Source organism: Nomascus leucogenys, chromosome 2 (genome assembly GCF_006542625.1).
Source record: "Nomascus leucogenys isolate Asia chromosome 2, Asia_NLE_v1, whole genome shotgun sequence".
Classification (NCBI taxonomy): domain Eukaryota; kingdom Metazoa; phylum Chordata; class Mammalia; order Primates; family Hylobatidae; genus Nomascus; species Nomascus leucogenys.
The window spans coordinates 84,239,494-84,264,953 of NC_044382.1; the positions used below are offsets into that span (position 1 = coordinate 84,239,494).

Genomic DNA, 25,460 nt, shown 5'->3' on the forward strand with positions numbered 1-25,460 from the left:
GCGTGTGTGCTATCATCCTCATGATACAGAGGGGAAACCCATGATGTACAAGGTTAAGTAGCTGCTCCAAGGTCACCTAGTCAGCAAGTAGTGGGATCATTATTTGCAGCATGTATTCCTGTCATATGACCCCATCTCCATCCCGTGCTTTTCTTTATGCAGAATGTAATATTGTCTTAATCTGTTTTCTGTTGCTATAACTGAGTACCCAAGACTGAGTAATTTATGAAGAAAAGAAATTTATTTCTTGCAGTTCTAGGGGCTGGAAAGTCCAAGGTCAAGAAGCTGCATCTGGTGAGAGCCTTCTTGCTGATGGGGACTCTGCAGAGTCCCAAGGAGGCTCGGGGCATCACTTGGCAAAGGGGCTCACGAAGTAGAGCAAAACTGGCTTTTTATATAACAGACCCACTCTCCAAAACTAACCAACTAACATGATAACCCATTAATCCATTAATCCCTCATGAGGCCCAATCATCTCTTAAATGCCCCACCGCTTACTACTGTTAAACTGGGGATTGAATTTGTTGATGAAGGGAGCCAAACTCTGTAAAATATTTGAAGAGATTTATTCTGAGACAAACATGAGTGACCATGGCCATGACAGAGCCCTCAGGAGGTCCTGAGAACACGTGCCCAAGGTGGTCAGGGTGCACCTTGGTTTTATACATTTTAGGGAGACACGAGACTTCAACAAACACCTTTAAAAAATACATTGGTTTGGTCCAGAAAGGTGGGGCAACTTGAAGCGGGGGCTTCCAGCTTATAGGTAGATTTAAATTTTTTCTGGTTGACAATTGGTTGAGTTTATCTAAAGACCTGGGATCAACAGAAAGGAATGCCTTGGCTAAGATAAAGAATTATGGAGACCCAAGTTCTTATTTGCAGAGGAAGCTTTTAGGTACTGGCACTAGGCTTTAGACAGAATAGGTTGTAATTTTTTTTTTTTTATCAGACTTAAAGTCTGTACTGATGTTAATACCAGAGAGGTATAATGAGGCATGTCCCACTCCCACTTCCTGTCATGGCCTGAAACAGTCTCTCAGGTTAAATTTTAAAAGAACCCTGGCTGAGGAGGAAGTCCATTCAGATGGTTGGGGGGACAGAGCCTTAGGATTTTATTTTTGGTTTACAAGTTTCATCATGAGTTCTGGGGGGCACAAATATTCAAACCATGGCAATGGTTTAAGCAAAATGTCTAGAAAAAATGACAAATGTGAGTATCATGCAATAATTTCCTTCAAATGTGCTTGATACACAGATATAAGCTATGAAAATGATCCCATATTCCTTACTGCTTTGCCTTACTAAAAGCTCAACTTGCAGCTACATACTCATTTGCTATATTTCTCCTTAATTTCCTTAGTCTTTCCTCCCTACACCTCCAACCTATATTTTCCTAATAGGCTTTATAATTTTATGTCTGTTTTCATTTTTTAATGGTGGAAATTAATAAAAACCAGTTCAAATCCTTTTGAGAAGGACACAGAGTAAGAATTTGTTTAAAACAGAGAATGACAGTATTATTTGAAGATAATTTCCTATGAAAATCCAGACCATACCTGACTTTCTGACTTTTGAAGATGTCATCTATGCCTTAGCTTGAACCTTTGCTGCAGCCAAATAGATGTCTGGATGGGCCATTAGAGATCTGGGGGCACAGCAGGGAAACAACCCAACCCTTCTATCACAGAGTCCAACATAGGGTGTATCTTCATAAGCAAAATGAGGTCATTTTCATTGCTTTGTTAATACAGAATAATGCATAGCTGCAGTTTGTGGGTCTTACTTAATGGCTGTGCCATCAAGTTCTACAGGAAAAAATTCCATTTATTCTTCCGAATTGCTTCTAGAAAATCATCTTAAATTGGAAATAACCCAATGTTCATTAACAATAGGATGGGGGAAAATTTTGACAGATTCACATAATGGAATACTATGCAGCTAGCTAAAAGAAATCTGATACACGCAACACGTGGACTAATCTCACAGAGAATATTTTGAGTAAAAGAAGCCAAATGCAAAAGATTATATATAATGTGGTTCCATTTACATGAAATGCAAGAAGAGATAAAATTAATCTATGGTGATAGGTATCAAATGAATAATTAACTTATGGGGTGCAGATACTGTCAGAGAAGGGGTAGGAACACCTTCTGCAGTGGTGGGAATGTTTCATGTCTTGATCTGGTGGTGTTTACAGGGTGTCTGATATGAATTGGATGTTGTGTCCCCACCTAAATCCCTATATATAAAGCTCTAACCCTCAATTTGATGGTATTTGGAGGTAGGGCTTTTAGGGGTAATTATGCAAGGTAATGAAGCAGGTGCCCCAGCGATAGCATGAGTGTCTTTATTTTTAAAAAGGAAGATATACCAGCACTGTCTCTCTCAACTGTGTGAGAATATAGCAATAAGGAAGCCATCAACAAGCCAGGAAGAGGGCTTCCCCAGGAACCCAATTATGCTGGCACCCTGATCTCAGACTTACAGCCTCCAGAGCTACGAGAAGTAAATGTCTGTTATTTAAGCCACCTAGACTATGGTATTTTATTATAGTAGCCCAAGCTGACTTAGACAGTCTCTAACACAGGTAAATTATTTTCAAACTGTACACATAGGATGGTGGCACTCTGTGTAATTTACCTTCAGTTTGTGTGTTATGCTGCAAATAAAAAAGGAAATGAAATGTGCACTCACAAACACACACACACACATGAGAAGGAGACGGCATCCCCCCCCAATACTCCAGCTTTCCCTTTTACATGTGGTTCACCAGCATCTGTCTGATAGGTGACGCCAGCGGAAGAGCCCATTACATTTGTTGAGTGAACAAATGACCTACAGTGTCTTTCTCCTGAACGTACTCCTTTTATCTATATATGTGTCTGTCTTCTTCCCCAGAACATGAGCTCTGTGAGGTCAGGGACCATTTCCATCTCATTTACTGAACACTGTTCACCACGTGGCAGGGGTTTAGCAAAAATTAGATGAATTGAAACAAACTACAATAAATTGAAGTGTGCAAACCTTGGGCTCACTCTGAATAACTGGTGCAAACTGGATCCTCTCTTACCTTTAGAATAACCAGTGGGTCAAACTTTGGCAAGAGATGAACAAATGTGCATGCTCCTAATGCCCAAGGTTCCATAAGTGAGCCCAAGATGTTCAGTATCCAACCTGTGTCTGATATGGTCCACATTATATCGGAGGCTTGCAGGCCTGTCCAACTGAAAACACAGACAAAACACATGTACATATAGGTGGGTGCATGCTTAGGATGTGTGGGACACTAAGGTGTAGGGGAGGAAAGGGAGGTGTGTGTGTATCTGCCTGCAGGTTTATAGGCATATGTCTAAGTCTAATTAGGAAGGGGGAAGAAAAGTTGTTCTATCCACACATCCTGCATCAACAGGAGATGAATGTTCAGAAGGTGGGACCCCAGTTGACATGACTTAATATATAATTGGGTCTCATTCTCATTTTAACTCCAAAACTTAGTACAGTTTCTGGCATGCATGTGGTAACCACCCAGGAAAATTTTACTAACACAAGGCATCTGCATGGCAAATACTCTAACAGATGCCTTGCCAAGTTCAAGTTTGGCTAAATAGAACTTTGCTTCTCTTTTCTTCAAGTACTGCGAATTGCCCGTAAAGCTGATGGTCTCGCACTAAGTGAACTTGTCACTTTTCTCTTTTCAGGGCAGAATAAAAGGTTTAGGCCTTTCTTAAAGCAAGAATGATTTAGGCTAGACATGAACAACTTCCTCGTGACTGGGAACTGCCATAGTGTATCTTATTTCCTGAAGATGATTAATACTTTCAGCTCTGTAGGGAAATTAGGTCATAGTACAAGACTTCTCTAAGTCTGACTTTATATCTGTGAAAAATGAGATCACTACCAAATTTTTTGGGGGAAGGGGAATTTAATATCTTAGTTATAGTTAAGTAATTTATCCCCCATCTTTTAGAAACTGCCTTTTACTGCAGCTCTTCTATTGTATAATTTTTACTAACTTATTTAATTTGCTGTCACTATGGGCTCATAGATGGAACATTTACACTTTCCATTTTTTGCATTAATGTATTTTCCCATTCTAATAATAAAATTAACATGGAAGGTGGGATCTACTAAAAAAATTCTGATGATTTATAGATATCATTGCTTGAAGACCTCGGCACAGTGTTTCCTGATTCCACAAATGGGATTAATGTATCAGTGGAAAAAAAATGCTCAAATATGGGGTCTGTGATCCAGAAATTCTGAGATCTTTGTTCACAAATTTATCCAATTATATCTTCCACTTCAATGAATTTGCAAAGTAATTTGCTGCTGACAAAAACTGCCCTCCTGGAATGTGGGCAGTATCAAAGCAAATTGCCAGCATCCCAAAGAACAACATAGAGATCAGCTTGGGGAAATGCACATAAGCCTTTTGCTAATCATTCACCCTGCTAGGCACATGGCTTAACACATGGAAGAAGTTTTGAGACTCTGTGTTATCTAAAAGATGTGTCCCATTGAAGGTACTGGATACCCAGCATGTGAAGCCATGTCCTCTTTAGCTTTCCTTCTGAATTTTCTTTCTCAGAACCACAAGGTGGTAACCCAGCCCAGGAGCATTGGATCTGAACTCAGAAAAGTCTTCATGCTTGGTCATGCAATTCTCTGTAGAGAGAAAGAGCTCAGCTTACCCAGCATCCATCTTGGCCTTGAGGCTCAGGCTCGAGTGGGAATGTTCTGCCATCTTGGGAAGACCACTGGTCCCACTAGTGAAGTAGATGGCAGATGCTTCCTGGCTTCCAGTCTCCACACAGTGATGAGTGGTGGATGCCTCACTGACAGAGACACAGATTGTCATTTTCTCAGATCTAGCCTGGACACCAGATATCAAAGTGACCCATCTTTTCCCACCACCCCCTGTGCTGAAAAGGGCAAGTTGATCGACCCACCTCAGAAGAGAGGCTGCTGAGTGATTAAGATCATGGGAGTCTGAGTCAATCAAAGTTGAGTTAGCAAGAACTCAATAATGCTAATCTAATTGTTGTGAAGAGCCCTGGCATGACACCAAGTGGACAGGAGGTGTGGAATTAATACAAGTTTTCCAAGTACTTTCTTGGCACTCTCTTCTATTCCCTGGAAGCACCTACATATTTCTTGGACATCTCCAGTGTCCTGATTTTGAGCCTTTAAAAGCAGGCATCATGTTATTTATTTCCATGACAGCTACCTTAAAGACCATGGCATTAGAAAGGAAAAGCTGAAGTTATCCCTTCAAGTTTCCTATCATATGTGCCCCTGCTAGAGGGATTTCAGACATGTTGACAGAGAAAATCGTTAATCCAGCCAGTCTTGCTATCAGCTTTTGGAAGGACTATCAAGGTCTTTCCATGCTATCAACACATGGAAAGACCTCTGCCCTTGATCAGCCTCTCTTAGAGATACAGGAGGTGGGAAGAAGAGCCTAGAAACTTGGTATATCAGCCATCTCTTGGGTTTTCCCTCATGACCTTGGCCTCACCCCTGATTTGAGTCATAGTTCCAGTAAATTGTTCTGGGTGGGCTTCAACCCACATGGTGTTAACACCATGTTGTTTCCAGTGTGCACCACAAGTGATTCACTTTGTGCCCCATAGTTTCTCTGTTTTACCATAGCATGGAACTCTGAGCCACTCTTCACGCATGAGTGCGCAGCCCAGAAGTGTGGAGGCAATAACACCCCCAGGACAACCCTCAACCTGTGGGGGTCAGATGCTAATGGGTCAATGCTTTTCAATCCTTTAGAGGACAATACTGGGAGGCATTCTATGTGCTGCTCAGAAGGTCCGGGCAGATCAAGCCCCATTTAGTCCTTTCAATGACTTGAAAAAAAAAACAAAACCCTTGTATTAGCTTTTATTTGTTCCCAGCTTCACTCTTCCTAGTCCCATGCTGTTCTTCCTGCACCTCCTCAATAAAGCACCTGCACCTAAGTGCTTGGCTCTGTTTCCAGTTTTAGTTAAAACCCAGGCTGAGATATGTAGATGCTCACTTTAGTAGTTTCTTGAAGTCCAGCCACCCATCCCAGCTTTTCTCAGACACCAGTAGCTTAATTCTCAGAGAAGGACATTCAGATGCCACTGTGTCCACTTCTTGGATGACTTCATCCCCAGCAACAATAGCCTTGGCCTTAGACATCTGCAACCTATACAGGATGTCAGTGGATTTCATCTGGATGGTTCCAGGCATAAAGATGAGACCTAAAGAAGCCAACAGTTTAGAGAATTGGAAAGGATGGTTTTCTTTTTCCCTAGAGAAGCCTGATATAAACATCAAGCAGGGAGCAAGTGGGGAAGGAGAGGATGGGGAAGTAATGACCAATGGAGAGTGTCAATAAAAAAGGGGACTAAGGATTAGGGAGTGAATGAAACCTAGGATTCCCTGGGTTGTCAGAGTCTTAAGGTCCCTACTGAGTCAAAGAAAAGAAATTGAATTGCTAATGTCACACTGTTGACAGCCTAAGACACATACAATTCTCCACACCCACTCTCACCCCTCAAAAAAAATTTTCTACAAGAGTTTGCTGTATTCAAAACTCTCATATGATAATTAAAGAATCATGAGGAAAGGCACTTGGAACTGTCCATGGTCTTGAAACACCAATAGCTCTAGGTCCTGGCTATTTATTTCAACCCTGGGCCATTAAATGCATTTTTCTTAGATGAGAGTGCCTTCAGTTTTACATATATATGTACACACAAAGTATAGTTGTATATATTTATTGGGTACAAAGTGGTATTATAATTTTTGAAGACAATGTGAGATGATTAAATTAAGCTAATTAACATACCCATCAATTCAAGTATTTAACATTTTTTGTGATGAGAACATTAGAAATTTTTGCTCTTAATGATACTGAAATTTACAGTACTAAATTATTAGCTATGTTTAGCATGCTGTACAATTTATCTTAAAAAATTAGACTTATTCCTTGCACATAACTGAGGTTTTATACCCCATGATTATCACTTTCCTAAATTCTTGTTCTTGTTTACTATTTTAATGAGACTCCTTTGATTTTTAAAATCTTCTGTAGAATAACTAGACTTACGGCTAGGCACGGTGGCTCATGCCTGTAATCCTAGTACTTTGGGAGGCCAAGGAGGGCGGATTATTAGAGTTCAAGAGTTCAAGGCCAGCCTGGCCAAAATGGCGAAACCCCAGCTTTACTAAAAATCCAAAAATTATCTGGGCTTGGTGGCACACGCCTGTAATCCCAGCTACTCGGGAGGCTGAGGCAGGAGGATTGCTTGAACCTGGGAGGCAAAAGTTGCAGTGAGCCAAAATTGCACCACTGCCCTCCAGCCTGAACTACAGAGGGAGACTCCATCTCAAAAAAATAAAAGAAAGAAAGAATAACTACACAGGTTTCATTTTTTTGTGGAGCTTAAACCACATGCCCCTCCTGTTAAATAGCTTTTAACCTTAGCTCACTTTCTTCCCACTCTCAACACTTTGGGATTCTCACTGCACACCTGTAAATATCCTCAAATGTTTCTCTACCATGGTGGTCAGTTGAGTCAGACACAGAACAATAGACACATCTCTTCCTCTGAGTTCTCCTTTCCTTCTGGCTATAATTTCAGTATGTCACCTTTCTCTCTGGCTTGTTCTATCTTTCCATGGGCTTCCAAGTCCCTGCAGTTGGTTTGGTTGCCTCTGATAGTTTCTAATTCCTGGCTGCATTTATGTCTTTCTCTTTACCCACTCTCATGCTCAGCCCATTGTCCCCAGAATATGGGGTGGGTGGGAGCTTTTAGTTGGGATTAGGCTGTGTGCAAGCAGAGGTGGAAAGGGCAGTTTGCGAAGGAGGTTGCTGGAGTTTCTTGGGGTTCTTTTTTATACCACTGTACTTCTCATCCTTTTAATGTAAAAGTTGATGATTCTCAAATTTCTGTCTCCATCTCAAATTTTAGAGCCTTAAATCCAACTTGTCATCACTTCTTGAACATCACATGGACATCCTGGACTCAACATGCCCAAATTGAACTTGTCATCTTTTCCTAACACACCCATAACTCTTTCTATTCTGTGTTCTTCACTCCAGTGAAAGACAGCACCATCCACCCACTTGCTGAAATGTCTGTGACTTCTCTCTCTCTCCCTCACATCTTCTTTGAATAATCCTGTTATTAGTTCCCCCCAATTGCCTGTTAAATCCACTTATCTCCCTCTCTACTACCTCAACAAAACTGAAGACATCACCATCCCTTCACCTCTTATCTGAGATTTCCAACCCCACTATTGCCTTCTTCATCCCATTCCCTACTGAGCATCCAATATGACCATCTGAACAGAGGACGATCATGTCACTCAATGCATCAATGGTTTGAGTGTCACTCAATCCATCAATCATTTCCCATTCACCGCTGGATAAATGTCCACAACTCTTACCATGGACCACAAGGCACTGCCAATTTAGCACCTGGCCACCTTTACATATTCATTCTATTGCCACTACTTTCTTTTATGGCCTGGACTTTAGGCACACAGATATCCTTTTAGGTTCTTTTATAATTTTCAAGCTTCCCTCCCCTGTGGCTTTGAAACTGCCTTTGCAAAAATTATGACACTGAGGGAAATCTGACATAGCTGACATCATCTTGTTTCCAACCTCACAAGCTATCTGTCTTTGCTCATCCCTGGACATAGTCCAAGCTAACTATGGGGGAAATCTAACTTATAGTCTAACTTTAAAACAAAAATGATAGTAGCTCCTTCCTGAAACTAACTGCCTCCGTGCTTGGAGATTGAAACTGCCTTTGGAAAAATAACAAATTGGTCACAAGGCTAGAATTATAGTTCAGGAGTCATGGAGCCAGAGATTTGTAACCTCCCCAATTTCTCCTATAGATTACATCATTATGGTAAAACCTAAGACTGGTGTTTGAGGTGTTCTTCAGACCTTGCATTCTGATGGACCAGCTTAGATTACCCAGATCAGTAACTGATACCAAGAAACTAACTCAACCAGTTCTGTGATCTCTGAGGAGTTGACTCAACACAAGAAGACAGCTTCAACCCATGTTTTCATCCCCAGCCAAACCAATCAGCATTTCCTCTTCCCTAGCCCTCTGCATGCCAAAGCATCCTTGAAAAACTCTAGTCTCTGATTTCCTGGGGAGATGGATTTGAGAGACATCCTCCATCCTTCAACTTGGCTGTCTATGCAATTATTAAACTCTTCTCTACTGCAACTCCTACTGTTTTCAGTGTTTGGCTTTTCTGGGAAGTGGGCAAGAAGAAATCATCAGATGATTACATCTTCACATATGCTGTTCCCTTTGCTTGGCACAAGCCTCTCTATCTCTTGGCAAAATCCTACTCATCCTGCAGATCTCAGCTCAAATATCACTTCCACTGAGATTAGTTGCTCCTCATATTGGTTATTCAAGTCTCCTTTTAGAAAAGCATTGGGAAACTTTTTCTGCAAAGGGCCAAATAGTAAATATTTTAGGTTTTGTGGATAAGACACTCTCTTGTTCCAATTACTCAAGTTGCCACTGTAGTGCAAATGCAGCCACATATAATATGGAAACAATACGTAGCTGTGTTATAATAAAACTTTATTTACAAAAACAAGCTGTGGGCAGGATTTGGCCTGCAGGTCACAGTCTGCCAAATTTATTTTTATAGATTTTAATAGAATTCTCATACCACTCATCATAATTCTGATTAAATACTTATATGTGCAATTAATAGTTTAAGAGCTTTCTCCAAAGGTCTTTAAGTCCCATGAATATGTAAACTATGTCGTTGTTGTTGTTCACCCTGCATAAGTGCTTGGCACATAGTTTGCTTAAATAAGTGGAAGTAGGGAGATGCCTTTCTTCATATGAGAGAGGACAGCATGCTCCAAGAAGGAGACTTCTTTTGGGAGAGGTGGCTGCATTTCTCTGCTATCAGTTTTCTTCACAAGGAAGACAGTTCTCTGTCCAGGTAGTCAGTTACCAACCTGCTCGAATGCAGCCCAGGATCACCAGCCACCACTCAGGCACTCGGGGCAGCACCACTGCCACACGGTCCCCACGCTGCAGGCCACAGGTTCCTGAGAGGACGTTGGCTGCCTGCTGGCTGTTTTCACTCAGTTCTCTGAAATTCCACATTAATTCCTTCCCCTTCCCATTCACCCACCACAAGGCTGGGCTTGGGGGTCGCTTGCCAGCCTGAGGAAAGAGAAGCTCTGTTGATTAGGGGGCATTGGTACACAAGCAGGTAGGATAAATTCCAAGTCTTGGGATTGCCAAGTTGGTGCTTAGTAAGGTTTTTTATCTCAGCCCCTCCATACAATCTTAAAAAGTATTGAAAACCCTAAAGAGTTGTTATTTATATGAGTTATATCTATCAATATCTACCATAGAAGATATTAAAACAGAATTTTTGTAAATGTACGCTTTTAGAAATAACAGTAATAAACCCATTATATATTAGCATGCATAATTTTTTTATAATGATAAAGTATACTTTTCAAAATGAAAAAATAATGAGGAAAGTGGCATTATTTTATTTATTTATTGCATCTATTTATTCTGTAATTCCCTTTAATGTCTTAGTAGAATAACATTGGATCTTCTCATCTGATTCTGCATTCACTCTGTTGTGAGTACCAACATGAACCTTCTGGAAAATGCTATTGTATACTCCTGAAAGAATTAGAATAAAAAGGCAAATATCACTTTAGATTTATTTATATATTTATCTCTATCTATTTACTTTTTTTAATTTTATGGTAAAAATACACATAACATTTCCAATTTTAACTATTTTTAAGTGTACAGTTCAGTGGCATTAAGTACATTCTCACTGTTATGCAACAATCACCACCATCCATCTCCCTAACTTTTTCATCATCCAAAATGAAAACTCTGTCCCCATTGCACAATCACCCATCATCTTCTCTCCCATTAGGCCCTGATAAACACCATTCTACTTTCTGACTCTATGAATTTGACTATTCTAGATACACGATATTGTCTGAATATTTGTCCTCTCCAAGTCTCATGTTGAAATGCAATCCCCAATGTCAGAGGTGGGGCTTGGTGGGAGGTGATTGGATCAGGGAGGCAGGTCCCTCATGAATGGCTTAGCACCATCCCCTTGGTGATAAATGAGTTTACATAAGATCTGGCTGTTTAAAAGTGAGTGGCACCTTCTCACTCTCTGTCCTGCTCCTCATCTTGCCCTTTGTCGTGCCTGCTCTTTCTTCATCTTCCACCATTATTGTAAATTTCTTGAGGCCCTCATCAGAAGCAGATGCCAGCACCACACTTCCTGTACACTGTGCAGAACTTTGGGCCAATTAAATCTCTTTTCTTTGTAAGTTACCTAGTCTCAGGTATTCCTTTACAGCAACACAGGAACAATCTGATACAGAAAATTGGTACCAGAAGTGGGATATTGCTATAAAGATACCTGAAAATGTAGAAGTAACTCTGGAACTTGGTCATGGGAAGAAATTGAAGAGTTTGGAGGGCTTAGAAGAGATAGAAAGATGAGGAAAAGTTTGGAACGTCTTAGGCACTGGTTAAATAGTTGTGACCAAAATGCTGATAGAATTATGGACAGTGAAATGCAGGCTGACCAGATTTCAAATGGAAATAAGGAACTTTTAGGGAACTGAAGCAAAGGTCCTCCTTCCTATATTTTAGCAAAGAACTTGGCTGCATTGTGTTCATAGCCTAGTGATCTGTGGAAGTTTTAACTTAAGAGTAATGACTTTGGGAATCTGACAGAAGAAATTTTTAAGCGACAGAGCATTCAAGATTTGACCTGAATGTTTGATGAATAGATAATATTGCATATGCATAACAATGGAATATTATTTCAGCCTTAAAGAGGAAGGAAATTCTGACATATGTTACAACATGGATAAACCTTGAAGATATGCTAAGTGAAATTAGCCAGACACGAAAAAACAAATACTGTGTGATTTCATTTATATAAGGTACTATATTAGGCTGTTCTTGCATTGCTATAACGGAATATCTGACACTGGGTAATTTATAAAGAAAGAAGTTTAATTGGCTCACAGTTATGCAGGGTGTACAGAAAGCATGGTGCTGGCATCTGCTTCTGGTGAGGGCCTTAGGAAGATTATAGTCACGGAAGAAGGTGAAGGGGGAGCAGGTGCATCACATGGCAAGAGCAAGAGCAAGAGAGAGAGAGCGTGGGGAAGTGCCACGTGTGTTAAAACAAGATCTCTCATGAACTCACTCACAACCAAGGGGATGGTGCTAAGTCATTTGTGTGGGACCTGCCCGTGTGATCCAAATGTCTTCCACCAGGCCCTACCTCCAACTCTGTGGATTACATTTCAGCATGAGATTTGGAGAAAACAAAATATCCAAACTATATGACCTTGCTCCTGCCCTTCCAATTCTCATGTCCTTCTCACATTGAAAAATACAATAATCTCTTTTTTTTTGGTGGGATTTGCCTGATATTTCTTTTTTATTATTATTATACTTTAAGTTTTAGGGTACATGTGCACAACATGCACATTTGTCACATATGTATACCTGTGCCATGTTGGTGTGCTGCACCCCTTACCTTGTCATTTAACATTAGGTATATCCCCTAATGCTATCCCTCCCCCCTCTCCCCACCCCACAACAGGCTTGGTGTGTGATGTTCTGCTTCCTGTGTCCATGTGTTCTCATTGTTCAGTTCCCACCTATGAGTGAGAACATGCGGTGTTTGGTTTTTTTGTCCTTGCGATAGTTTGCTGAGAATGATGGTTTATTTTTTGTCTATTTGTTGATAGATATTTGGGCTGTTTGACCTTCCAACTACTGTGAATAAAGCTACTGTGAACATGAGTGTACACATGTTTCTCAGAGACCCTGATTTTAAGTTTTTTTGGTGTATACCCAGAGTTGGAATTGCTGAATGGCAATTCTATTTTTTAATTTTTTGAGAAAATGTTATATTCCTTTCCAAAATAGCTGTAACATTTTACATACCCATCATGATGCACAAGGGTTCTAATTTCTCTGTTTTATTGTAAAATAGACTCTTCGCATATCCCCTGAAAGAGTCTCATGTATCCTCAGGGGTTCTCAGATCATAGTTTGAGAGTAATGATGCAAAATCAAAGAGAAAACATGTTGGCGATCTTATTAGATATTTCAAAATTTGCCTCCATCAGAGTTATACCACTTTGTGGCAACACATGAGAGTGTCTGTTTCCTCACAGCCTTGCCAATAGAGTTGTTAAACCTTTGTATTTTGTTCTTGCTCATTCCTGGGTATAGACTAAGCTAACTATGGGAGGAATTTAGTTTACAATTTAACTTTAAAGCAAGGATGACAATAATCTCTTCCTGAAACCAACTCCCTTCTTGTTCAGGGACCTAAACCCCTTTGTGAAATTAATGCAATTGCACAGCATTAGAATTATGGTAGATGGTAGGGGCCTCAATTCTGCTAAGCTATAAGCATAGTTAAGCAGTAACCAGTCATTGTTCCCTAGCTTGCTTACTGCTTAGGAGTCATGTAACAAGAAGTCACACTTTGTAACTTCACCAATTGCTCCTGTAGTTAATATCACTATTGTAAAATCTAAGACTGACCTTTGAGATATGTTTCAGACATTTGCACTCTGGAAAACTTACTGACACTACCTAGACCCACGATTCTATAGCAAGGAACTGACTTTACCTGTCTTGTGTCTGCCTCACCCAGAAAGAGACTCAGCACTTGAAGACATTTCTCACATCTCTATAATTTCATTCCCAACCAATCGGTAGCACCCATTCCTTAGCCCCCTGCCCTCCAAATTATCTTTTGGAAACCCTAGTCTCTGAGCTTTCAAGGGGACAGATTTGAGAAATATTTCCCATCCTTCCACTAAGATGCCTTGTGATAATTAAACTATTTTTTCTGAAAATAAAAAACAACCTTTTGTATTTGACTAACAAGATAGGTGCAAAAAAGTTATTTCAGTAAAATTCTCACTTGCATTACTCTTATTATGAGGGAGGGTGAGAATTTTTTATATTTAATGGCCATTTGAGTTAACTTTTTTGTGAACTATCTGTTCATATACTTTGCCCAGTTTTATAATGAGTTGCATCTTTTTATTCTTGGTTTCTACAATCTCCCTTTATATTATTAACTTTTTTGCTGTTATATGAGTTGAATATTTTCCCCACGGTTGTCATCAGTCATTTATTTTGCTAAAGGTGTTATTTGTGAATAGAGAGATTTTTTGATGTTTATATAGCAAATTTACTTTTATGGATTCAGAATGGTGAGTCATAGTAGTAAGGGCCTTCTTCAATATTTAAGGGGCCTTCCTCAATATTTAAAGGAAGTATAACTTAAAAAAAATCCAGAAATCGAAATTTTTGTTTGAAAATTTTCAATTTTAAAATGTTGAACCTTATTTTTTTTTTAAGAGTACCCACACCTAGGGCTGTCTTCAGCCTAGAGGCAAGGCATTCACAATCTCCACACTAAGACTGTTTCATAGTGTTGGGAACTTAGGACATCATGTCATAATCACGACTCTTTTTGAGCACCAATGTATTAAGTCCATGCTGGTAGCTCCACCCCTTCCCCTACCCCTAGCCAGAATGAATCCTTCCGTCCTTCAAAAAGAACCACAGGACTTCAGGTGAAGGCAGGTGATGGGTCAGCAGTGAATGGATTAAAATTCTAGAAGCTCAGGGCTGGGAAGGAAACTTAGGAATTTCTTCATTTTTTCTTTCTTGGATGTCTCATATTGAAGCCCTTTTGATAATTGTTGCCTCGTAGCTATCTTATTTGCACACCTCTATTGACAGGGACACATGACCTAAATTTCTGGGAAGACTCAGTCTTTGGTCAGTGCTGTTTTGCCCCCCACTTTTTTGAGAGAGAATCTCACTCTGTGGAGTGTGGTGGTGTGATCACAGTTCACAGCAGCCTCCAACTCCTGGGCTCAAGCAATTTTCCCACCTCAACCTCCTGAGTAGCTAGAACTGCAGGTATGTGCCACTATGCCTGGCTAATTTTTTTTTTAAACATTTTTGGTAGAGACAGGGTCTCACCGTGTTGCCCAGGCTTGATTTGCTATTACTAGATTCAAACCAGCCACTTCTACGACCCCAGACCACTAGTCCTCATTTCACCCTGGGAGGTCACAACAGAGCATGTGCAGTCTACATACAGTGTAAACAAACTGTGTTGGCTGCCTGGGAGTTACCTGGTTGCCACACTCCTGTGCCCTTCTTCCTTCCAAGCTCATGCTGCCTCTCTCCCATACCATACTGCCTTCATGGAAGATGAGTGTCTTGTCCATAGCTTATTACAGTGCCTTACATGTAATAAGTACTTAACAAGTATTTACTGAATTAATGGATGAATTTTAAAAGTCAACAAAATTGTCTCACTCTGTGCCTCTTTTCCACCCCATTACCTTCTCCATGTCAGCCCAGTGATCCAACACATCACTAGCAAAGTTAAACTTGGCCGGCACTTCCTGGTGGCCCCACTGCACGGACACCAGTTGCCTACTATTAATGTAGAGAGTGCGGCTGGACATCTGAGTACCCCACAGGGTGCAAAGTCCCTGAACTTTCCGCAGCCAATGCATGTTCAGGCCTGTAAAAGAAAGAAGAGACGCAGGTGAGAGCTTCTTTAACAGATTGCTCTACTGATCATCAGCGGCTTCAGGAGATTCATCCCAACCTTATAGGATTCTTCCCAGGAATTAATTTGCTGTGGTTATGAGTAAATTGGCACTCAGTATCTGTTTCAGTCTCCTTGTGCTGTTTTCTAAAGGCATAAGAGGATACAGACCCAGTCCTAGATCCTACATCTTCAACACTTCTGACGGTTTTGTGAACACCCAATTCCATATAATAAATCCCCTTATGCTTAAAATACAGTGGGTCATAGATTGGATTGTTGTTCCCAGCAATTCACTCCCTTCCTGTTCTAGGATTATAAATCCCCATTCATTTTTATGTGACTTCCCAGTGCACTCATGAGGAAGAATATGTATCCACCTCTCATTGACTTTGGCTTGCTCATGAGATATGCTTTGGTCAATGAGATGTGAGTGTCTGGGATTCTATGGTTCATCAGAGACTCTCACATTTCTCCCCTCTGCATGAGACTTGCATAACCCAGATCATGCTCTACCTTCAGACTGGGACCCAGAACAACAAGAAATGTGGAGTTGAGCTGAGCCTAGCATGGCCACTGGCAACACACAGACCCATAGGGGGAAAATATGCATGACTAAAAGCTACTAAGATGTATAGGGTGTTTGTTACTGTAGCAAATGCTAACTAATACAAGTAGCATCCTTTTCTTTAAATTGGATCTGGACTGATACGTCCTAAATCCCAGGTCCTATCCATCTGGTGCACAGGACCTAACACAATCACTTTAGAAATTATAGCTGTCATAATTGTTGTTTCTATATAAGTTCTTTATTGATGATTTGTGACACTGTTGTATACCCATCACCAGAGGAGTATGGGCTTAACACTTACAGAATACCCTTAACAGTATACACTTAACCCACTTTGTACCCTTTTATTCCTCAGCTCCTTCCCATCATTTCTCCCAAGTCCTCAAAGTTCATTGTATCATTCTCATGCCTCTGCAACAATGTATAGCTTAGCTCCTACTTATGGCTGAGAACATATGATGTTTGGTTTTCCATTCCTGAGGTGCTGCGAATGCCATTAAGTCATTCGCTGAGTAGTATTTCATGTTTATATATATATATATATACACACATACACTATATATACATATAGTTATGTGGCTGAGTAGTATTTCATGTTATATATATACTATATATATAAATACACACTATATATGTTACTATATATAATATATACTATGTATGTATTATATAGTATATATATATAAAAATTCTATTTTTATATATATTTACATTTATATAATATATGTATTATATATATATAGTATACATTGTCACACTTCTGTGCCTTTCTTCCTTCCAAGCTCATGCTGTCTCTCTACCACACCATACTGCCTTCATGGAAGATTTTATATATATATATATCATATATATCCATGAGCTTGGAGTGAAGAAAGGCACAGGAGTGTGGCAAAAAATACATATATATAATATATATACACTATATTATATATGGATATACTATATATAATATATGGGTATTATACATTTATATTGTATATAATATATTGTATAATATATAATGTAATATGCATTATATAATAATACATTTACTATTATATATATTTAATATATATAATTATATATAATATATATACTAAAATATAATTTTATATATATTATATATATAATAATATATATTTTATATATAATTTTATATATATATAATTTTATATATATATAAATTATAATATATATATTATAATTATAATATATATATTATTATAATATATATATTATAATATATATATTATTATAATATATATAATTTTATATACTATAATATATATAATTACTATTATATATACATTATATATAATATTATATAATATATTATATTATAAATATGTTATATATACTCTATAACTGTATATACTGTATATAGTATATATGGAGATATATTATCTATAAATATATAATATGTATATATCTAAATATAGTAGATATATATACTATATATAGTATATACAGATATATAGATAAAATATTTTTAAATATATATATAAATTTTTATCTATTTTATATATTTTATATATATTATATATAGCCACACTATATAATAGTATAGTATATATCTATATATATTATATATAATTTATATAAATATATTATATAATATATTTTTATAATATATTTATATAAATTATATAAATATCATATTTATATAATATTTATATTATATATAATATATATATTATATATAATATATATAATATATTATATATAATACATATCATATAATATTTATATTATATATAATATATTATATATAATACATATCATATAAATATTATATAAATATATATAACATATATTTATATAATATAAAATTATATAAATGTAATATAATATAACTATATAATTATATATTATATATAATATAATATATATTATATATTATATTTAATATAATATATATTATATATTATATTTAATATATTATATATTATATGATATAAGATATATTATATATAATATGATATATAATTATAATTATATAATATAATATATATACTATTATATATAATTTATATATTAATTATATATAATTATAATAGTATAATATATATTATAAATATATAATAATTTTATATATAAATTATATAATTATATTATAATTATATAATTATATATTATATTGAATTATACATTAAATTATATATTTATATATTATATGATATACATAATATAGATTATGTACATAATATATATCATATTATATATTATATATAATATATAATATATTATATTTTATACATACTATAATATATAACTATATTTAAATATATTATGTATTATATATAATAGTATAGTTATATATATCTATACATACCATGATATTATATATCATATATCATATATATTATATATTATATATCTATATATACACTGTACTATTATATATATAAATTGACTGAGAAACAGAACAAGACATGAATGCTCACTGTCACCACTTAGATCAAGATATATATAATAGCATACTATATATAATAGAATAGTAAATATAGATATAACATATAGTATATTATATATAATATACAGTATATATAATATATAATATATAGTATATAGTGTACTAATATATAATATAGTATGTAGTGTATTAATATATAATATATAAGATATAAGATATAATACTATAATAATATATACTATAATAATATATATTATATATACTATATATAATATATATAATATATAATATATATTATATATACTATAACAATATATATACTATAATAATATAATATAATATATTATATATTATATATAATTATTATATATTATATATATTATATATATAATATATATTTTATATAATATATAATATAATTTATATATATAGAAATATATAAATAATATATAATATATAAGTATAAATTATATAAATTATACAAATGATATGTAAAAATATATAAATAATAATACAATATATACTGTATATTTAGTATATATAGTATATTATATCTATATATAATACTATTATATATAGATACTATACTATTATATATATCTTGATCCAAGTGGTGAGCTTGAGCATTTATGTCTTTTTCTGGTTCTCAGAGTGAATTTATATATATATAATAGTATAGTGCATATATAGATGTAGTAATATATAATATATGATATATAATAGTATGGTATGTATCGATATATATAACTATACTATTGTATATAATAGTATATATACTATACTATTATATAGTGTGGCTATATATAGTATATATATATAAAATATATATACTGTATGTAAAGTATATAACAATACATAAAAATTTATATATTGTTGTGTATATTCTAAAATATTTTGTATATAAAATATTTACATATTTTTACATATATTTATATTTTACATAATATGTATTGCCACACTCCTGTGCCTTTCTTCCTTCCAAGCTCATGGTGCCTCTCTCCCATACTATACTGCCTTCACGGAAGAAGATATATATATATGTTATATGTTCATGAGCTTGGAAGGAAGAAAGGCACAGGAGTGTGGCAAAATATAGTATGTATAATATATAATATATTATTTAAAATATAAATATATATAAAAATAAATATATTTTATATGTTTTATATATACTATATATAGCCACACTATATAACATATAGTATATATAGATATGTAAAATATATACATACTATTATATATTATATTATATATTATATAATGTATATAATATATACATTATATCACATATTATATATTTATATAAACTATGCTACTATATATAAAATATATATTATATATATTTAAGAATATTTATAAAAATATATAAATATTTTATATATGAATACAAGTTTCTTTACTTGTTGATTGACAGGCATTTGGGGTGGTTCCACGTTCCTGTAATTGCAAATTGTGCTGCTAAAAACATGCATGTGCAGTGACTTCTTTCGTATAATGACTTATTTTTCTCTTGGTAGATACCCAGTAGTGGGATTGCTGGATCAAATGGTAGTTCTACTTTTAGTTCTTTGAGGAATTTCCACACTGTTTTCCACAGTGGTTCTACTAGCTTACATTCCTACCAGCAGTGTAGAAGTGTTCCCTTTTCACCACATCCACATCAACATCTATAATTTTTTTATTTTTTTATTATGGCTATTCTTGAAAGAGTAAGGTGGTATAGCATTGTGGTTTTGATTTGCATTTCCCTGATCATCAGTGATGTTAAGCATTTTTTCATATGTATGTTGGATCTTCTTTTGAGAATTGTCTATTCGTATCCTTAGCCCACTTTTTTATGGGATTTTTTGTTTTTTTTTTAACTTGCTAATTTGAGTTCCTTCTAGATTCTGAATATTAGTCCTTTGTCAGATGTATAGATTGTGAAGATTTTCTCTCACTCTGTGGGTTGTCTGTTTATTCTGCTGACTGTTCCTTTTGCTATTCAAAAGCTCTTTAGTTTAATTAAGTCCCATCTATTTATCTTTATTTTTGTTGCATTTGCTTTTGGGTTCTTGGTCATAAAATCTTTGCCTAAACCAATGTCTACAAGGGCTTTTCTGATGTTATCTTCTAGAATTTTTATAGTTTCACATTTAGATTTAAGTCCTTGATCCATCTTGAGGTGGTTTTTGTATAAGATGATATGTGAAGATCCAGTTTCATTCTCCTACATGTGGCTTGCCAATTATTCCAGAACCATTTGCTGAATAGGGTGTCCTTTCCCCACTTTATGTTTTTTGTTTGCTTTGTCAAAGATCAGTTGACTGTAAAATATATAGTTGACTGTAAAATATATCAGTTGACTGTAAAATAAACCTAAATAGGTTTATTTCTGGGTTCTCTATTCTGTTCCTTCTGTTCCATGGTTCTATGTGCCTATTTTTATACCAGTACCACGCTGTTTCAGCGACTATGGCCTTATAGTATATTTTGAAATCAGGTAATGTGATGCCTCCAGATTTGTTCTTTTTGGATAGTCTTGCTTTGGCTATGAGGACTCTTTTTTTGGTTCCATATGAATTTTACGATTTTTTTTCTAGTTCTGTGAAGAATGATGGTGGTATTTTGATGGGAATTGCACTGAATTTGTATATTGCTTTTGGCAATATAGTCATTTTTACAATATTTATTCTACCCATCCGTGAGCATAGGATGTGTTTCCATTTGTTTGTGTCATCTATGATTTCTTTCAGCAGTGTTTTGTAGTTTTCCTTGAAGAGGCCTTCGGTTAGGTACATTCCTAAGTATTTTTTTTTTGCAGCTATTGTAAAAGGGGTTGAATTCTTGATTTGATTCTCAGTTTGGTTGCTATTAAAGTATAGCAGAGCTACTGGTTTTTGTACATTAATTTTGCATCCTGAAACTTTGCTGAATTCATTTATTAGTTGTAGGAGCTCTTTGGAGGAGTCTTTAAGGTCTTCTAGGTATACAATCATATTAACAGCAAACAGCAACTGTTTGACTTCCTCTTTACCAATTTGGAGGGCCTTTATTTCTTTCTCTTGTCTGATTGATCTGGCTATGACTTCCAGTACTATACTGGATACAAGTGGTGAGAGTAAGCATTCATTTCTTGTTCTAGTTCTCAGAAGGAATGCTTTCAACTTTTCCCCATTCAGTATTATGCTGCCTGTGGGTTTGTCATAGATGGCTTTTATTACATTAAGGTATGTCCATGGTATGCTGATTTTGCTGAGGGTTTTAATCATAAGAGGATGCTGGATTTTTGTCAAATGCTTTTTCTACATCTATTGAGATAATAATGTGATTTTTGTTTTTAATTCTGTTTATGTGGTGTATCACATTTATTGACTTGTGTATGTTAAACCATTCCTGCATCCCTGGTATGAAACCCACTTCATCACGGTGGATTATCTTTTTGATATGCTGTTGGATTCATTTAGCTAGCAGCTAGTTAAGGATTTTTGCATCTATGTTCATCAAGGATATTGGTCTGTAGTTTTCTTTTTTTGTTACATCCTTTTCTGGTTTGGGTATGAGGGTGATACTGGCTTCATAGAATGATTTAGGGAGGATTCCCTCTTCATCTTGTGGAATAGTGTCAATAGGATTGGTACCAATTCTTCTTTGAATGTCAGGTAGAATTCAGTTGTGAATTCATCTGGTCATGGCTTTTTTGTTGCTGTTGTTGATAATTTTTGTATTACCATTTTAATCTCGCTGCTTGTTATTGGTCTGTTCAGGCTTTCTAATTCTTTCTGACTTAAGCTAGGAGGGTTGTATCTTCTCAAGAATTTATCCATCTCCTCTAAGTTTTTTAGTTTATGTGCATAAAGCTGTTCACAGTGCCTTGAATGATCTTTTGTATTTCTGTGATGTCCGTTGTAATATCTCCCATTTCCTTTCTAATTGAGCTTATTTGGATTTTCTCTCTTCTTTTTTTTGGTTAATCTTCCTAATGGTCTATCAATCTTATTTATCTTTTCAAAGAACCAGCTTTTTGTTTCATTTATCTTTTGTATTTTTTTATCTCAAGAATGCATTCCTTCCCCAGAGTTGTTCCATGCTGGGAAAAGAATTCAGCGATATTTCTCCTACTTGCACATCCATCTATAGGCTTTCTGCAAGAAGAAAAATATGGCTGTATTCTGCCCAACCCCACAGGCAGTCAGACCTTACAGTTATCTTCCCTTGTTCCCTGAAAATCACTGTTATTCTGTTCTTTTTCAGGGTGTACTGATTTCATATTGTTCAAACACACACGTTTTACAATCCATTTGTGCAATAGTAGTCCTGAGGTGACTTACATTCTGAGCTTATGAAGATAACAGGATTAAGAGATTAAAGTAAAGATAGGCATAAGAAATTATAAGAGTGTTAATTGGGGAAGTGATAAATGTCCATGAAATCTTCACAATTTATGTTCAGAGATTGCAGTAAAGATAGGCATAAAAAATTATAAAAGTATTGATTTTGGGAAGTGATAAATGTCCATGAAATCTTCACAATTTATGTTCTTCTGTGTTGGCTCTGGCCGATCCCTCCATTCGGGGTCCCTGACTTCCTGCAACACAATCAATGCCCTTACTTTAACAGTAGACACTTGGTGAGGCTGTGCATGGTGAGGTTGTGCACGCACCTTTCATTGCAGGTCAGCCACTCACATGATAAGAGCTTATGTCTGTTTTTCCACAATTTCAGTTCTTTCTCTACAGGAGATTAGACTCTCACTCAGGGCAATCTGGGCAAATTTGAGGCTCAGTATCTGCTTCTGAAGCTGGGAGATAGAATCCCTGAGTTCATCATTTTCTTTCATCACTTTATCCACTGAACTTAGGAGCAACCAACCAGCTTCATTATGTTCCTTGATTCTCCACATATGGTCAAAGGTATGATGTAGAGGGTCATTAAACTCCTTGCCTCTCATGAGCAATGAATCAGGAGTGTCAAATGCATTTATTTTGTATAACTCTCTAAACAGTTCACGCCAAGGACTATCAGTGTTCTCTATACTATTAGAAGTAGAGTCCTTAGTATTTTGGGGTCTAATCATATTAAGGCACCAACTCCAGAAACCCCAAAACCAACAAAAGAACTCCATCCTTAATATTCTCTTCCTCTAGAACCACTTCTGGTACCAAAATCTGTATTAGTCAGGGTTCTCTAGAGAAACAGAACTAATGGAATATATATATTTTATAAACTCATATGTATAAGTAATATATATAAACTCATATGTATAAGTATAGATATGAGTTTACTAAGTATTAACGTGTGTGTGTGTATATATAGATAGATAGACAGATACAGTTTATTCAGTATTAATTCACATGTTCACAAGGTCCCACAATAGGCCATCTGCAGGCTGAGGTGCAAGGAGAGCCAGTTTGAGTTCCAAAACTGAAGAACCTGGAGTCTGATGTTCAAGGGCAGGAAGCATCCAGTACGGAAGAAAGAGGTAGGCTGGGAAGCTAGGCCAGTCTCTCTTTTCATATTTTTCTGCCTGCTTATATTCTAGTCATGCTGGCAGCTGATTAGGTGATGCCTACCCAGATTAAGGGTGGGTCTGCCTTTCCCAGCCCACCGACTCCAATGTTAATCTCTTTTGGCAACACTCTCACAGACACATCCAGGATCAATACTTTGTATCCTTCAATTCAATCAATTGACACTCAGTATTAACCATCACAGTGTCTGACATTTCTGTCTCCTTTTTTTCTATAGAATAAGAATTGAAGATTTCTGTACCAGCTCCTGAGCAGAACTACACATTGCCTTTGTACCTGCTGGTCGCTCTCTTTTTCCATAATAGGCTCTTCTTCATTCTTCTGGCCTCACCTCCTCTGAGATTCATCCTTCTCTGACCACCACCCAACTCCCAGCCCCGTTACCACCTTTTTCCAGCTGCCCTCATCTCTCCCTGTTGCTGTGATAAAGGTGCCTTTTCCTCTGCCCAGTGTTTCCTCCTCACTAAGACTTGACAGGTACTGTCTTTCGTGGTCCCTAGGAATTTCTGCTTTTCTGTGAGGATTTTTGCTCTTCTCACCAGCCATGACTCTAAAAGATTGGTGAAGTTATCATGGATTATGACCCCATCAGCCCATTCCTTGAAACAGTGCTCACCTGCCAAGTCCTCTCCGGATGTCTTTCTGGGGAGAGCTTGGTCCACCCTCCTCTCTAGCCAGCAGCTCCAGAATTCCTACAGCCTTGGAAGAGAGCACAGTAACTCAAGCAGACAGCTTCAGAATCCCTGCACTCTTGGAAAGAGAGCTCAGCTAATCATTGACAGTGGATAACTTTGGAGTCTTACAAAGGGTAACAGCAGTCCTCCTAGCCAAGTTTATGGACATTACAACATTAGAGCACTTGAGGCCAACTGGACTTGCACTTTAAATCCAAGGGGCATGAAGCATGTTTATGCCCAGGGCTGACAGAAAATTATTGCTTCAACCAAAGAGAGAGAAGTGGAGCTCACATGGGCTTGATAAACACTCCTTTAATTCTTTGTTTTGCTTGGTTCCAGCATACCACTTTTGCCTGGTTTTCCTCTTGCTTTCCTTCTCTTTTGCTGATTCCTCCTCATCTTTATCCGTGTTCACTCTGTACATTATCTCATCAAATGTCATAGCTTGGATACCATGTGGCTTGCCAATGGCCCCCACACGTGTGTATCCAGCCTGATTTTCTCTCCTGCATCCTCATCTGCCTGACTTCTCCACCTGGATATCTAACAGGCATCTCAAACATACTTTGTCCAAAGCTAAGCAGTCGATCACATCCTTCCCTGTCCACTCTCATTCCAGGTATGGTTTTATCCATCTCAGCAAATGACACCCCTATTCC

The 25,460-nt window shown here is 36.4% G+C and overlaps 1 protein-coding gene across 3 annotated transcripts in view; it reads right to left on the minus strand.

Annotated features, from left to right (window-relative positions):
• The window catches only part of LOC100601481 (acyl-coenzyme A synthetase ACSM2B, mitochondrial), a 38,034-nt gene extending 13,133 nt beyond the window's left edge, over window positions 1-24,901 (minus strand). The window contains exons 1-7 of one of the 3 annotated variants that reach the window (XM_003261475.2): window positions 24,741-24,901; window positions 23,948-24,335; window positions 15,440-15,624; window positions 9,995-10,205; window positions 6,032-6,239; window positions 4,695-4,838; window positions 3,074-3,227 (exon numbers count right to left, since the gene is read on the minus strand). In XM_003261475.2, the coding sequence (XP_003261523.2) occupies window positions 3,074-3,227; window positions 4,695-4,838; window positions 6,032-6,239; window positions 9,995-10,205; window positions 15,440-15,616 (894 nt within the window). In that variant the 5' untranslated portion in view covers window positions 15,617-15,624; window positions 23,948-24,335; window positions 24,741-24,901. The remainder of the gene's footprint in view (window positions 1-3,073; window positions 3,228-4,694; window positions 4,839-6,031; window positions 6,240-9,994; window positions 10,206-15,439; window positions 15,625-23,947; window positions 24,336-24,740) is intronic. The other 2 variants (XM_003261471.4, XM_003261473.4) reach the window with 2 other exon arrangements.
• Window positions 24,902-25,460: the final 559 nt, after the last annotated feature.